Genomic DNA, 13,578 nt, shown 5'->3' with positions numbered 1-13,578 from the left:
CTGGCTTCCATCTCCCCCTGTTTCGGTGGAATCGTCCGCCGGAGTAACTTACAATGTCAGTCTTTGTAGAGCAGTGAGATACGGTGTGCTAAGGATGACAGGCCATCAAATCCAATTGAAGATCGTAAACAAGTCCTCTGCTAGTGCCACATTTGTTGTTGACCAGTGAATCAACTGTGCGGTCAGCCTGGATCAAAGTATTCTTCTCAACAGTACATATTGCAATTTTCTCAATAAATCGAAATACATTTTGAGTCTGCATCGAAAGGTAAATGTCGAGAAATGTTTATTTACAACTGCCGTCAATATGGAGGTCAAACAAACTGTCATCAGTTTAAAAAGCTTATTTTATCGAATAACTTTCCTGGAAATAAAAAAATTCTTAGTGGCTGTTTGTTCAACACTACATTAAAATATTATCAATTATTCTTACAGAATTTTTTATCAATCGCTAATATTCTTGTATGTCTTTACAATTATGTAACATTGCATCCTTCAATAAAGTATCAATATAACAGTTTATTGGATAATTTTGTAACGACGTTTCAATTTTGGTCTTGAATTCATTTAATTAGAGTGTGAAACAGGTTTGATTATTGTACCTTTTGATTATAAGAATAAAAAATGTTATGTTATTAAAGGTTTTATTCGAATTTATAAACAAGACAAATTCTTGTTAGTCAAAACACGATATTTTCAGTTCTCATTATTGGAGCTAGGACAGTAACAGAAACTTTTCCTTGGATTAAAGTTTGATTGATCTTAAGAAGGGGTTGTTTATTTTTTAAATAAAAGTTTTTCGTTCAGCTATTAATATATATATTTAATTCACAACAATTGACCTGAAACTGGAATAACGGTAACACTTATTAACATATTCTATGTAAACAGCTCTTGGATATCTACAGAATGTCAACATGTGTTGGTGTCTTAACAAACAATATTTATAGATAAAGGCTGCGAAAACAAAAGCCAATATCATTATTAACAACAAATGTATTTACTTATAAACATAAAACTGTCTAAACACTAATCTCTTTGCATCTATAGATTGCTTCACTAGTTCATCTGTTTATCTAGCTACCAGTTGATTGATCGTTCAGTCTGTTGTATTTTCCAGCTGTCTACTTGTGAACATCACTCTTTGCATAAGCCTATTTTAAAATGTCATTCATTCCTTTCCCTCTTAAAGACAAAACATCAAAATCAAAATGTACCTAAATTATCAGTGAAATGGATAATTGGAGTAATTCGAATAAATAAACCAACTGGATAAGGAGAAGGTCCTTTCGTGAAAAGTTTCATTACTTAACCCGTGTCCTCTCAGGTAATTTTGAAATTAAGAACACAAAGACGGAAGGTTTATATACTTGGAAATGTTTAGTGTTTTATTTTGTACCAAGAATGGGTAATACGATGAAGGAGTGTCATTTTACGAAACCTTTTATTTTTTTATTTTAAATACCTATTTAATGGAATTTACAGCTTTAAGACTATTATGGGTGACCAAAACTACTTTTATTGAGGTAAAACTATCCATTGCGATGTCCATAATAGCAATTGGTGTTAGGTAATGAAAATATTCCTGATAAGACTCAATTATAATGGTAATATTACACATCTTTATACAGGTTAATTGAATATCCCCAATAATTGGTTTTAAACGTAACTTTGGAAATAATAAAAATATAAACAGTGCATGTGAACTGATTCTGATATTTAATTTTTATGTTCACGAATGGCAGATCGGAAAGTCTAGATAGATGTCGTCCTAACCTGGTTTATGAGTAGTTGCAAGTCTTTTTCTAAATGGTTTTAGTGTCCCAGACTCATCCATATGGCTTTAGTTTTCAACATTATAAACCAAGCAGACGCGACAAAGGGAATTTAATTATATCTTCGTGTGTTCTATAAACATTAAACTTGTTAAATATATTTTGTTGTTGTAGAATTCAAGAAGAGTACAGAGAAGGCGTAAAAAGAAAAACGACATATTTTATCTTTGTTTGGAATGATGAGATAATGAATATAGCATACTGATAACTCCCGGCAACTCCGGTGGTGCTCAGTAGGAGTGATAAAGAGGAGAGGTACTGTAGAACCTAACTGGACAGATGGATGACCTATGCTTTTTATATCGATTTACTAGCCTTTAACACTAGTATTTATTCCATGTGAAGTTTCCACTTCAATATTATATACAATTCTTCAACTATGTAGAATTTCACTTCACTAAATATATATGTACTTAGGGTTCATTGTATATCCCACATTATAGCTTGGGATCTTTCCAACTAATGCAGCATTTCTGATTATTAGTAATATATTTTTCTTGCGCCTTGTTTTTAGGTTATACCAAACTAATATATATTTATCTAGAGCATATTGATAACTCCCGGTAACTCCGGTGGTGCTCAGCAGAAGTAACAAGGAGGCGAGGTTCTGCAGAAGGTGGAGTGATGGTGACCTATGCTCTTTATATCAGTTTACTAGTCTTTAGCGCTAGTATTTATTCCATGTGCAGTTTCCACTTGAATACTATACACAATTCTTCAACTACGTAGCATTTCACTTCACAAAATATAAATATGTACCTAGGGTTCATTTTATATACCACATTATAGTTGGGATCTTTTCAGTTAGTGCAGCATTTTGGATTATTATTAATTTATTTTTAAGTTATAACAAACTAATATATATTTATCTTTAGATATGTGATTGCATTTTACTGTGTACAACTTATTTTACATTACATTACATTTTAGTATATATATTTTCATATTATTAGGTAGAATTTCCACTTCATTTTTCTACTTACGTTTTATTATTTATTTACCGCATGGTATTTCCAGAAGTAATCCAAACAAAATCTTAGATTACATTACTTGCACACTGTAGGTTTTTCTTTGTCTCTTTTTTTAACAATGAACTGAAGCACGCATGATGTGTCACCTGTTTATGGCGTCCCCTATCGATCTTTGTGTATGTGTATCAGAAAGAAACGATTAACCCCTCCTTTGGCAAGGAGTCTGTCGAGTAGAATTCACATTGTGTCGTCCCTGGTCTAATACAGTGAGAGTTCCATATTTGTCAAGGATATGAAGCACCACATTGTAACTAAATACCATTAGTTTAATTTTTTACACTTTTTACAAGGTATACATTATATCCACTGAGGATGGTGACAGAAGGAGGCACAACGCCTTGTAGGAGGCTCTGTATGACTGAAAAATTATAGACCGCGGAATTCTGAACCTCACATGAGGACCGTCGAACTAGCTGATGTTTAAGTACAAGAAATATCGCTGTATTAGAGATTCTAAATACACGATCTGTAACATCTTTACGATCTGAAGGTGTGGATATTTTTCGTCATAAAGGGTTACTAGATATCCTTCTTAAAAGCGATTAGTTTTCGGTGGCGTTGCACTACCTTCGTATGAAATACAACCAATGACAAAATGTAGTTTTTATACATCCCGCTCCACAACGACTTTACGTATCAGCTGTTACTATCACGTGACTTGCTGATATGCATATTCAAGTATATACAATGTAACGTATTCAACTCTATATATTTGCATGATAGAGCTTCATTAATAAATAACATTTATTTTTGTCTTATTCAATTATAACTACAAAGAACCATTCTCAGATTTAACAAGCCTGCCGCTGGTACAGCAGATTGTCTGTGGATTTACAACTCCAAAAACTGGGTTTCGATACCAATGGTGGGCAATGCACAGAATGCTCTTTGTGAAGTTTTGTACTTAATTATAAACAACAATATTCAACTAACAGTAAAAAAATTAACAAAGTAGAACATTAATTACTAAACGTGAATCGATAATGTTCAGTAAAATTACAGATTATCTGAATTTTATTCGTGAATCATGCTATTGAATATTGGTCATCTAGTGATTTTGAGAAAAATATTATGAAAATGATTGGCCATTCTTATTAAGAAGTTAACATATAAGACCGACAACTCAGGAAAGTTTTAATGATTTTCCAACGAGACTCAAAATTATTTTTATACTTATGATTTGAGACGATTGATTAAGTTATACTTATGATGTGAAATCCATGTGGAAACTGAAAATAAATATTTGATATGTAAGTGTTTAATTTGTTTCCACAACCATCTGACTGGAATGTGTTATTATTTAGTGAAGTTAATCATGGTCCATATTTGAAACTACTTTCTCAGTCAAGTACAAAAAGCTTAATTGCAATAAAATGTAAGAAATGTAAAGTTTACACAGGATTTAACAATTAATTGGACACAAGAACAATTTATAATTTCAAGCAAACGTCCAGCACCAAAGTTCCCCCTTGGTCGTAAAATTAAACATTTTTCAATGAACAAAAATATTCCGCTAAAAGTGTTTTGAAACAATGTTTTATATATATTAACCCATATTGCTGTTGCTATAGACGTTTAGTTGTCTCTAAAAAAGTTTATTTAGTGTGGGTTTAGCACCCCGCTTGTGCAACGGTAAGTCTACGGAATTACAACGCTCCCAACGAAACAGGTTTAAAATAAATGAAACTTATCTCGTAAAACTTATTTTTTGGCCAGCTACTTTATACCAATGCCCCTCTCCTGTGGCTCACTGATATGTCTACGTGGTTTCCAGGCAGAACACAGATAATCTTTACCCAAGTTCTGTGCTTAATAACAGACAAACCAATTTTATACCAGAAAATGTTGTTTATTTCTTCAAGTAACACTATTTACACAGACAGGAGTACTAAATCTTCGTATTTGTCAAACTCATGAACAGTCAAGAAACATAACATAATTTCACATGGACTTTACAACATATTAAAGGAATCACTTGGTTGTTAATACATTAACCATTGTGTGAAGTAGACTTATTATTAAGAAAAAACGACTTATACAAAATGATATCACCTTTAATTACCAGTAATTATACGAACGTGACTAATTACTTTATACGAAGACATAAATAGCATTTATTGGAGGAAATCCAGATCATCAATAGCTAGTACTATATATAGAGGTGTATTTCATATCTACAGACATATCTTCACTTTCGTAAGAGACTTTGGACGATTTCTAGGTAAGCATTCTTTATGAATTAATCTATTTCTCGCTCGGTAAATTGTAATATATGTATTAACTCATATTATATAATATAACTACTTCCATGACTATTTCACAGCCAGGACTGGGGTACGCACTATTCTCTAATTGTACATTGCAATTTCCTTAGTTATCTAAAAAATGCTATTTATTTAGGGATATAATTAATGTTTATTTAGAGCAAATCCACATGGAGCTGTCTGCTGTATCTATCACAGGGAATCGAATTCCAAATTTGAACATGGTAAGTTCATAAAATTACCACTTTTCCGCTGGAGGACAAGTAAGTTTTATATTACAACAATAACAAAAAAATTCAAACAGAACTGTTTTGAATAATAAGGAAAGTATATTTTAAAAGAATTTCAAACTTACAAAGCACTTCTCGCTTATGAAAAGGCATCTAGAGACATAAAGACGATGGGATGAAGGAAATTTGATGAAACAAGTAATAATTATAAAAACATCAATATTATAAAATATCTCCTATAATAATTTTACTTTATTTTGTTTTTCTAGGATTTGTCATTCATCACATTGGCTTCGAACAAAGACATGCTTTTCACCTCGAGAGAAATGTATAATAATTTTCATTTGTTATTAAGGGTAGACCGACACACAATCAATCTATGTTTATCTATCGAGGGCATATAAATCCAATTTTTAGAAAAAAACATTTTACTTCATGAGCATAAAATGACATTAGTTAATAATGATATATAAGGATCAGAGAGTGTTCTGTTTATATATCCATTTACTGTTTGTATTGAACATGTACAGGAATTAATATTTATTTTAATATCTATGTTTGTGTCAGTTTAATATATACTTAGAAATTCAAGCAACTTATACTGTTTAATGAGTATTGCGAAAGTCCCGCCTTTTCTCTAAATTTGTAGAAGATGCACGAGTGTAAGGATCAACGCTATAGGTGTTTTACATTGTTGCCAACTGAGCTTTCGGAAACCTCTCCTTAAAGTTTATAAATCACAACACGAGACAGTGCAATAAAATTGCTGGTTTGCTACAATTAGTATTCTATAAACCTCGCAAGCTATAATTGTGATAAACGCTTATTAATCGGAAAACTACAGATATTGACAATGAATTCTTACAGATTTCGAACATTACAAATCGTTTAACTTCAGGGAATTAACTTCAGACGTCAGTATTTCTTGGAGGACGTTGAATATTGTAGTCAGTGAAAAACTGTGATGTTTTCAGTGAAGCTGTTAACTAGCGTCCCTGTCAAGTGAATTGTACCTATTTATCAATATAGAATTAATTCACTTCTCGTGAACCGTCGATAAATTATTGAATTCCAGATCAGCTAAAAGACTCTGTATGGTTTCTAAGTTTGCAAAACGTTTGTATATAAATTATTATTTATAATAACTGTTAGTATAAATTGTATTGTTATTCCTATATTAAGATATATTTCTGTTGAGAAAGAAATTTGTGTGCATCAATCTTATTGGCAAATATCAGATATATATATTTATAAATTCAATTAATATCTAAGATAAAATTTGAAATCGTAATGCGTTACATACGAAACATAATAAATTTGAGACTTGTCCGAGATACATTATAATACGTAATACACAACACCTATTTCTCAAATACAGTTAATTCAATTCATCATTCATTTCATTGCGTTTTGATATTCTTTCATTTGGTTATCCATGGAGGTCGCATTGTATAGTTCATAACAATATTAGATAAAACAATTTAATGACCCGTTATCATTATTAAAGATAAACTCACGTTGTATTTCTTTTTAATTCCCTTTCTAAATACTGTTTCAAATAATAATGAAGTAAAAATATTTTAGATATTTGTATGTATCTAAATATTAAAAGGCCTAATATTTTAAAGGCTAGTGATCTTGAGAAAAATTTGTAAAAAAAGTAGATTTAACAACTTGTTTGAGGTTGAGATTAACCTTTGTATTTATTTGAGACGTTTCGAGAATTGACAAAAGTGTCACCAGTCCAGCGGGGACGGCAGTACACGTTATCTCTGAGTGGTGGAATTTAAATATCTTGAAGTTGCTTTAAAGTAGCTTTAAATAAGCTCCCTGAGTAACAAAAAGTAAGTGTTGTTTCTTTAAGATTTTATGAATATTTTAATAATTTTAATGTTTTATCATAAATAGAGAGGGAGAGAGACAGGTAATTGAAATGATAAAATGTTGAGCAATAGACAGATAGAAAATAGACTGAATGATCAATAAACTAGTAGTCAGATAAATAGAGGTGCGAGTAAAACGACATGAACAGATTTATATGTAAATTACCATACTTTAGCTGAGACATTAAATCTCAAAATACCTCTAAACAGGTATAGTTGAACAAGCAAAGGAAAAACACATATCCTCAAACGTTTGATGGTTTCAGTTAGATTAAAAATAATAATAACTTTATTTTTAGATCCAAAAGAGAGAGTCATAGTTCTTATATCAAGAATTAACATAAGTATGGAGATTTAAAAACGTTGTACTTGGTTTTAGCTTGAATATTTTGGGAGTGAATTTAAGGCTTTTAAGTTAATAAACTGTGGCTTGACTTACAGTTTTTCGTTTAAAGAATGCAACTGTTACTTGTTAATCACGTTTTATTTTAAAACTAAGAAGCAATCAAATACAAGTGTTTTAAATGAAGAAAACATTAAGGTACCGCGGTCATAATTTTTATAGAAGATCCCGTAAAAATACGTTTGACAGCAAAATCTGAAATAGTTTTAATTTTGTCCCAGTCGAAACAGAAAGCATTGAAGGTATCAGGGTTAGCAATATGCCTTTTGACTCCATTACTTAATAGATATACAGCTGGTCCACTTCCTTTGATAAGTGTTGCATAAATTGAAAGTGAGTGACATTTACACAAGTTTCGTATCGAAGTATCCGTTTTAATGCAATTTGTGTCTTTGTAGAGGTTTTCGTAAGTTCTTATTCTTGGCACTCTATGCTTACATCCATCTATGATTTGGTAAACTGCATAATGTCCAGGATATCTCATCAGAGTTCCATCCAGCGAAGTGTCTCTCTCTACAAAATATTCAAAGTAAATAACATAAAATTTAATCGAATTCCTTCTATGACGTACAGATAAATGTATAAAGTTGCCAAAGTATGAATTGAATTTGTGATTGGGGTTTTAATTGTGTTTTCAGTGCTTTTGTAGTAAGAACTCTACTTTGTTTTGAAATTCACAATTTGTAATACCCGTGTTTCTTTACTTTTTTGTGTTGTACCTGTATAAACTATCTGTTGATATGTATCGCTATCTATCGGGTTGAGAGGATATTTAAGTTCGTGCATAATTTGTTTACTATTCATAATATACCTGTATATATTATACACAAGGATTTTTTATCGGAAGAACAAAGTGGAAAACTACAATGAAATCAAGAACAGTCTGAGGGTATTGGACCCAATGGCTTAGCTGATTTTACTCTTGGCTCTCTGACGAATTCAGTCAATCTGTCGACGCAGTCGTTGTTGCGGATCTTTTAAAAAAATTGCAGCTTTGTTATTTTCGATATTTTGTCACTATAGGTCAAAGTACAATGTCGTTTTTAATGTCTCTATGTATCCCAGTGTGTTCTTTATGGAAAAGGTTTTTATAAGGCGGATTTTCTGCCGCCATGTTTTTCCATGTAGATCCTTACAGTTAAGTAGCACCGTACATAATGACAAAACATTTCAATGTTTGTCGACATTTGATCGCTAGAGGAAATTCAAACAGCAGTTAAATGAATGACACAAAGTTACACAGGTCATAATATTGCTAACTTTTTGTACAAAGGAGCGTCGTTTCTGTAACAGAAAGGGGAATAACAGAATTTAGAAATTGCCAAACACAAACAGACATGAAACTTCAGCACGAAACAAAACCTGATTTTACATCAACTTTATGGCAAGTTAAAGAAACTCACATATGTCGTAAGGATATTAAAATACTGTGGAAATAACGAATGTGTTTGTTTATGTTTTGAATTTTGCACAAAGCTACACGAGGACTAGCCGTAACTAATGTATCAGTGTAAGACTGTACGGAAGGCAGTTAGTCATTACCATCCATCGCCAACTCTTTGGCTACACCTTTACCGACTATTAGTGGGATTAAGTGACTCTTATAACGTCCTCCATGTCTAAAACAGTGGACCATGTTTGATGTGATGGGGATTCAAATGGGCGGCCTTCAGCTTACCAGTCGAGTACCGTAACCACATGGTTATGTCGGGCCAACAAATGGGAGAAGGAAAAATGAGTTAGAAGAAGAAAATTATAACAAACTGATATCACCTTTCTTTATAAGTAATTACATAAAAATGATTAATTATTTTACATAGCATGGCCAAGCGCATAAGGCGTGCGACTCGTAATCCGAATCGCGCTAAACATGCTCGCCCTCCCAGCCGTGGGGGTGTATAATGTGACGGTCAATCCCACTATTCGTTGGTAAAAGAGTAGCCCAAGAGGTGGCAGTGGGTGGTGATGACTAGCTGTCTTCCCTCTAGTCTTACACTGCTAAATTAGGGACGGCTAGCACAGATAGCCCTCGAGTAGCTTTGTGCGAAATTCCAAAACAAACAAACAAACAAAATATTTTACATAAATACAAGAAGAATATTTTATCGGGAGATGCACAGGTCCTCAAAATTTGTTTAACACTTTATTTGTATCCGTTACTAAAAAAAATACGTTATCTTACTGATTTCTTCACAAAATTTAGTGTCATAATGAAAAGTGTCTTACCACATCCTGTGTGACGTCCTTCTGTAATGTGTACAAGGTAGAGAAGAGCAAGGGTTAACCAAACATAGACAGTTCCCATCGTGAAAGAATTTTCTTTTTCTCTTATATTTGAGTCTCTTATACAAAAAAAGATAAAACAAAATCTCACTTAAACAAAACTTTGCTTTAAAAGAAAAAAATCATAATACAGGGTGGACCAAAATTGTCTTTCCTATTTTACAACTGAATAATTAAATAATTAACAAAATATAATCATGACTAGCACAGGAAAGACGTATGGATAATGTGTATTGCACCTACAGCATAGATCACGGATAACGGACGCTATTGTCATAGCAACTGTCGATATGTAAGGGGAAAACGTGGACTAAAATTGAATACCGGTTAGATGTGCTATCATCGTTAGAAATATACTGACATGTCATTAAAAACTGTTTGAGTTCGGTCACATGATGTTGATATCTGCGTGACTGTATTTCATTAGTTAGTTAATTCTTTATAACAGGAAGTATAATTTTTATCATCCTGCGTAGTAAAGTTTTAAAAAGGTATTTTCAAGGAATTGCGATAAGCACATGTATTTTTGAAAATTTTAATAGAAAAGTAGAAGTACTTAACTGATAAAATAAAGATTTCGAGGATATTAGAACCAACCAGTGTCTGAATATTAAAGTCAAACTCTTTTAACATTCATTGCATTATGCAGATAAATTATTGCACATGACTTACGGTTCAGGCTAGATGCGAGTGCTCAAATTCACAACGTCTCACTCGTAAAACTATCTTGCAGTCTGTTGGTGATAAGTGCATTACTTATAAAGACAAAGATATTCCAAAAATAGATTTAAAATTAGTTTACAACAAATGGTCAACATGGCGCAACAACCAACATAATCTGTGCAGTGTGTAATCTAGTTCCAGAGTTGATACAAAAATCTAATAAGGCCTAAGATATCGAGGTAAAAGCTGATTTCTTTTAAACGAATAAGAACGGAAATTTTCTTCCCAAATCAACAAAAGTTGCAATATATCCAGTGAGTCACCTAGAAACAAAACAACGTAGCTCTAAATTCACATCGTAAACAAGGTGATTGTTTTGTGACTTAAGATAAAGTTGAAGGACGAAGCGACTTTGTTTCGGCTTAGAGATGGGGTAATCGCTGTCGCAATAAGAGGTTAGTGAAGCTCTTAGGCATATGTGGCATACATCTCAAAACAGAGTAAGTAATGTTGTGAAAGGTCACGACTTACCCAAACATTTTTTTTTTCAAAACCTAAGCTAACCCGATTTGTGTTAGAATATAAGACTTCCTGTTATCATATTTAGCCACAAAATAACTCTAAATAGATATGGGTTAATGAGCAAACAAAGCCGGCTCTTTCGTTATATTTGTGTGCAAGAATACAGGGATTTGACTTTGCCTGGAAATATAAAAGACTGGTTTTAAAAAACCAGAAAAGAAAAACTGTTTATATATTGAGAACTAACATGTTGTACGCTTCAAAAGATGCTTGGAGTTCTGCAGAAAATATATAATGTGGAATCATATATATAGAGTCATAAAAGATATTTCGACCTTCTAAATGTTCAGTAATGTATCTTACTTTCATTATAATAGAGTTTAAAATGTATACATCCAGCATTCTGATCTGAGAAACCACCGCACCAATCATAATTCGGTAATATCTTTATAACTATCCTGTCCTTATCCTCTTATAGTCTTGAAAAGGGCTATTTCGCAATACTTTATAAGTAAGTTATTTAAGTTCTATATGTTTCACTAATTACAATGTATTACACTTTGACATTACGTTTAGAGACACATACAAACACATAATGGATGACCTTTCAAGAACTCAGAGAATTGTTTTGACTAGGTAATATTTTTACAGTTGATAACTGTGTCTACAATAAAATTCTTCAATAACTCGTAATCTGTGATTTAATGCTGTAATGATAGTTTAGTTTTAAACTAAACTTTATATAAAATCCAGTTTCTCATAGATGGTGAAAATTATTGATTGTCAAATATCTGTGCATTGTTGTAAAACTGCCAGACAATTCCGGAAAAGGCCGCAGGCCCAACAACCTTCCAGAAACTAGCAGTTATATTATTCCGAAGGGTGAGTATATCTATTAGCAATACATAAAGTCATAAAAGATGTTTTACATTTGTAAAGATATCGTAGAACAGTTGAATATTATATAAATCATAAAGGATGTTTAAAGTTCTAAAACTACAATAATACACCTAAGTGATAAATAAAGTCTTAAAAGGTATTTGTTCTTCTAAAGTCATTACAATATAGTTAAATGTCACATAAAGACGTTAAAGATCGTTAGATATAATGTTTCTACAGAAATCACTTAAACTCCTATTTGGCCTACCATCAGCAACAGCACACTGCTTCGATGGCTCAAAAGACTGATCAACTATTACACAAAGATATATTTCTTGCCTAACATTGTTATAATTATTTCCATACAAATTGTAGTTATAATTCAAATTATGATAACCCATGCGGATTATCTAGCATATTTTATAATTAGAACACGTCTGTCATTTATTTGGTCAGCTCAAATGATCTAAATCCTTTTGTAAAGTAGAAGTATCCTCTTTACATTTAGCAGTATCCAAGGCCTAAACGTCATAACCAAATTTTATTTATTGTCCATTTCTTCATCTGTTCCACTGAGGTAAATTAAAGAAAGCAAAGAACCTAAGACTGAACCCTGAAATGCCCCACGTGTGACAGTAATCTAGTTTAGTTTTATTGAATTCCATTTATAACAATTCTCTGATTTCTTCCATTCAGCTTCTCTCTTCTCGAAATTGCTCCGTGCCCTCCGACGTCAGTTTGTTAAACTATGACGATCCTTAGGTCTCCCCTCTACATCAGGGTTGGGAAACTTATTTTTTACAGTAGCCACAGCTGTGGCTAATGAAAACAATTTTGGCCACACTATCAAAAAAAAAGATGTCAATTTAATCAAAATAATTGCATTTCAACTTACCTTCAACATGAAAATTAATGGGGGTTTTAATCAACAAGTTTTGTGAAATTTGTCTTAATATCTATGCTCAATGAGCATCTTAGCTCTGTCCCTAAATTTATGTCAATAAGCCGAGATCTGTATTTAGACTTGAGAAAATATAGCGTAGAAAATGTTGACTCATACACCCATGTGGATCCAAACATGGAAAATACTTTTGAAATTGCTTTCTTTAAACTTGGAAGACTTTCATTTATCACAATAGTGAGCCACATCTCTCTGATAGAACATTTTTGTTTACTTTTAATGTGTTCTACGCTTTGCAGGGTAAGCATCTCGTCTTGAAATCCACACTTATCCAAAGACAAAAAAGATGTAATTCTTTTACTGAAATTTCCTACGTCAAAATGAAATACATCATGCAAAAATTCAAATATCATTTTCAAATTTTTAAATTCAGAAAAACGTGATTTACATTTTTAAGATAGATTTTTGATCCAGTTTACATAAAGATCATCTTTAGCATCAGAGAAATCATAGTCCTTATTATTTTCTAGAAAACTGTTGAACTTTTCAAAATGTGTCCAATCATTCTTTTGTAATTGTTCCACAAGAAGGCTTACCTTTAATTTAAATTCATGAATAGACTATGATTTCTCGCTTATTATTTTACTTCTTCCCTGAAGCTTCGTATTCAAATTATTCAAGTGA

At 32.1% G+C, this 13,578-nt stretch overlaps 1 protein-coding gene across 1 annotated transcript; it reads right to left on the bottom strand.

Annotated features, from left to right (window-relative positions):
* Positions 1–7,607: 7,607 nt before the first annotated feature.
* LOC143240399 (uncharacterized) lies at positions 7,608–10,800 on the bottom strand. Its single transcript, XM_076482749.1, has 3 exons — positions 10,602–10,800; positions 9,873–9,988; positions 7,608–8,159 (listed from the first exon to the last, which is right to left on the bottom strand). Exons 2-3 carry the CDS (start codon positions 9,949–9,951, stop codon positions 7,780–7,782), a joined length of 459 nt encoding a protein of 152 aa, XP_076338864.1. The 5' UTR covers positions 9,952–9,988; positions 10,602–10,800; the 3' UTR covers positions 7,608–7,779.
* Positions 10,801–13,578: the final 2,778 nt, after the last annotated feature.

The sequence above is a fragment of the Tachypleus tridentatus genome, chromosome 13 (genome assembly GCF_004210375.1).
Source record: "Tachypleus tridentatus isolate NWPU-2018 chromosome 13, ASM421037v1, whole genome shotgun sequence".
NCBI classification, from domain to species: Eukaryota; Metazoa; Arthropoda; class Merostomata; order Xiphosura; family Limulidae; genus Tachypleus; species Tachypleus tridentatus.
The sequence above is the reverse complement of the archived record's forward strand: the minus strand, read 5'-3'. Positions and strand labels throughout refer to the sequence as shown.

Coding starts and splice junctions, on each gene's coding strand:
- LOC143240399 (XM_076482749.1), bottom strand. CDS start 9,951: ATGGGAACTGTCTATGTTTGGTTAACCCTTGCTCTTCTCTACCTTGTA. Junction 8,160..9,872: donor AGGACGTCACACAGGATGTG/GTAAGACACTTT, acceptor AATATTTTGTAG/AGAGAGACACTTCGCTGGAT.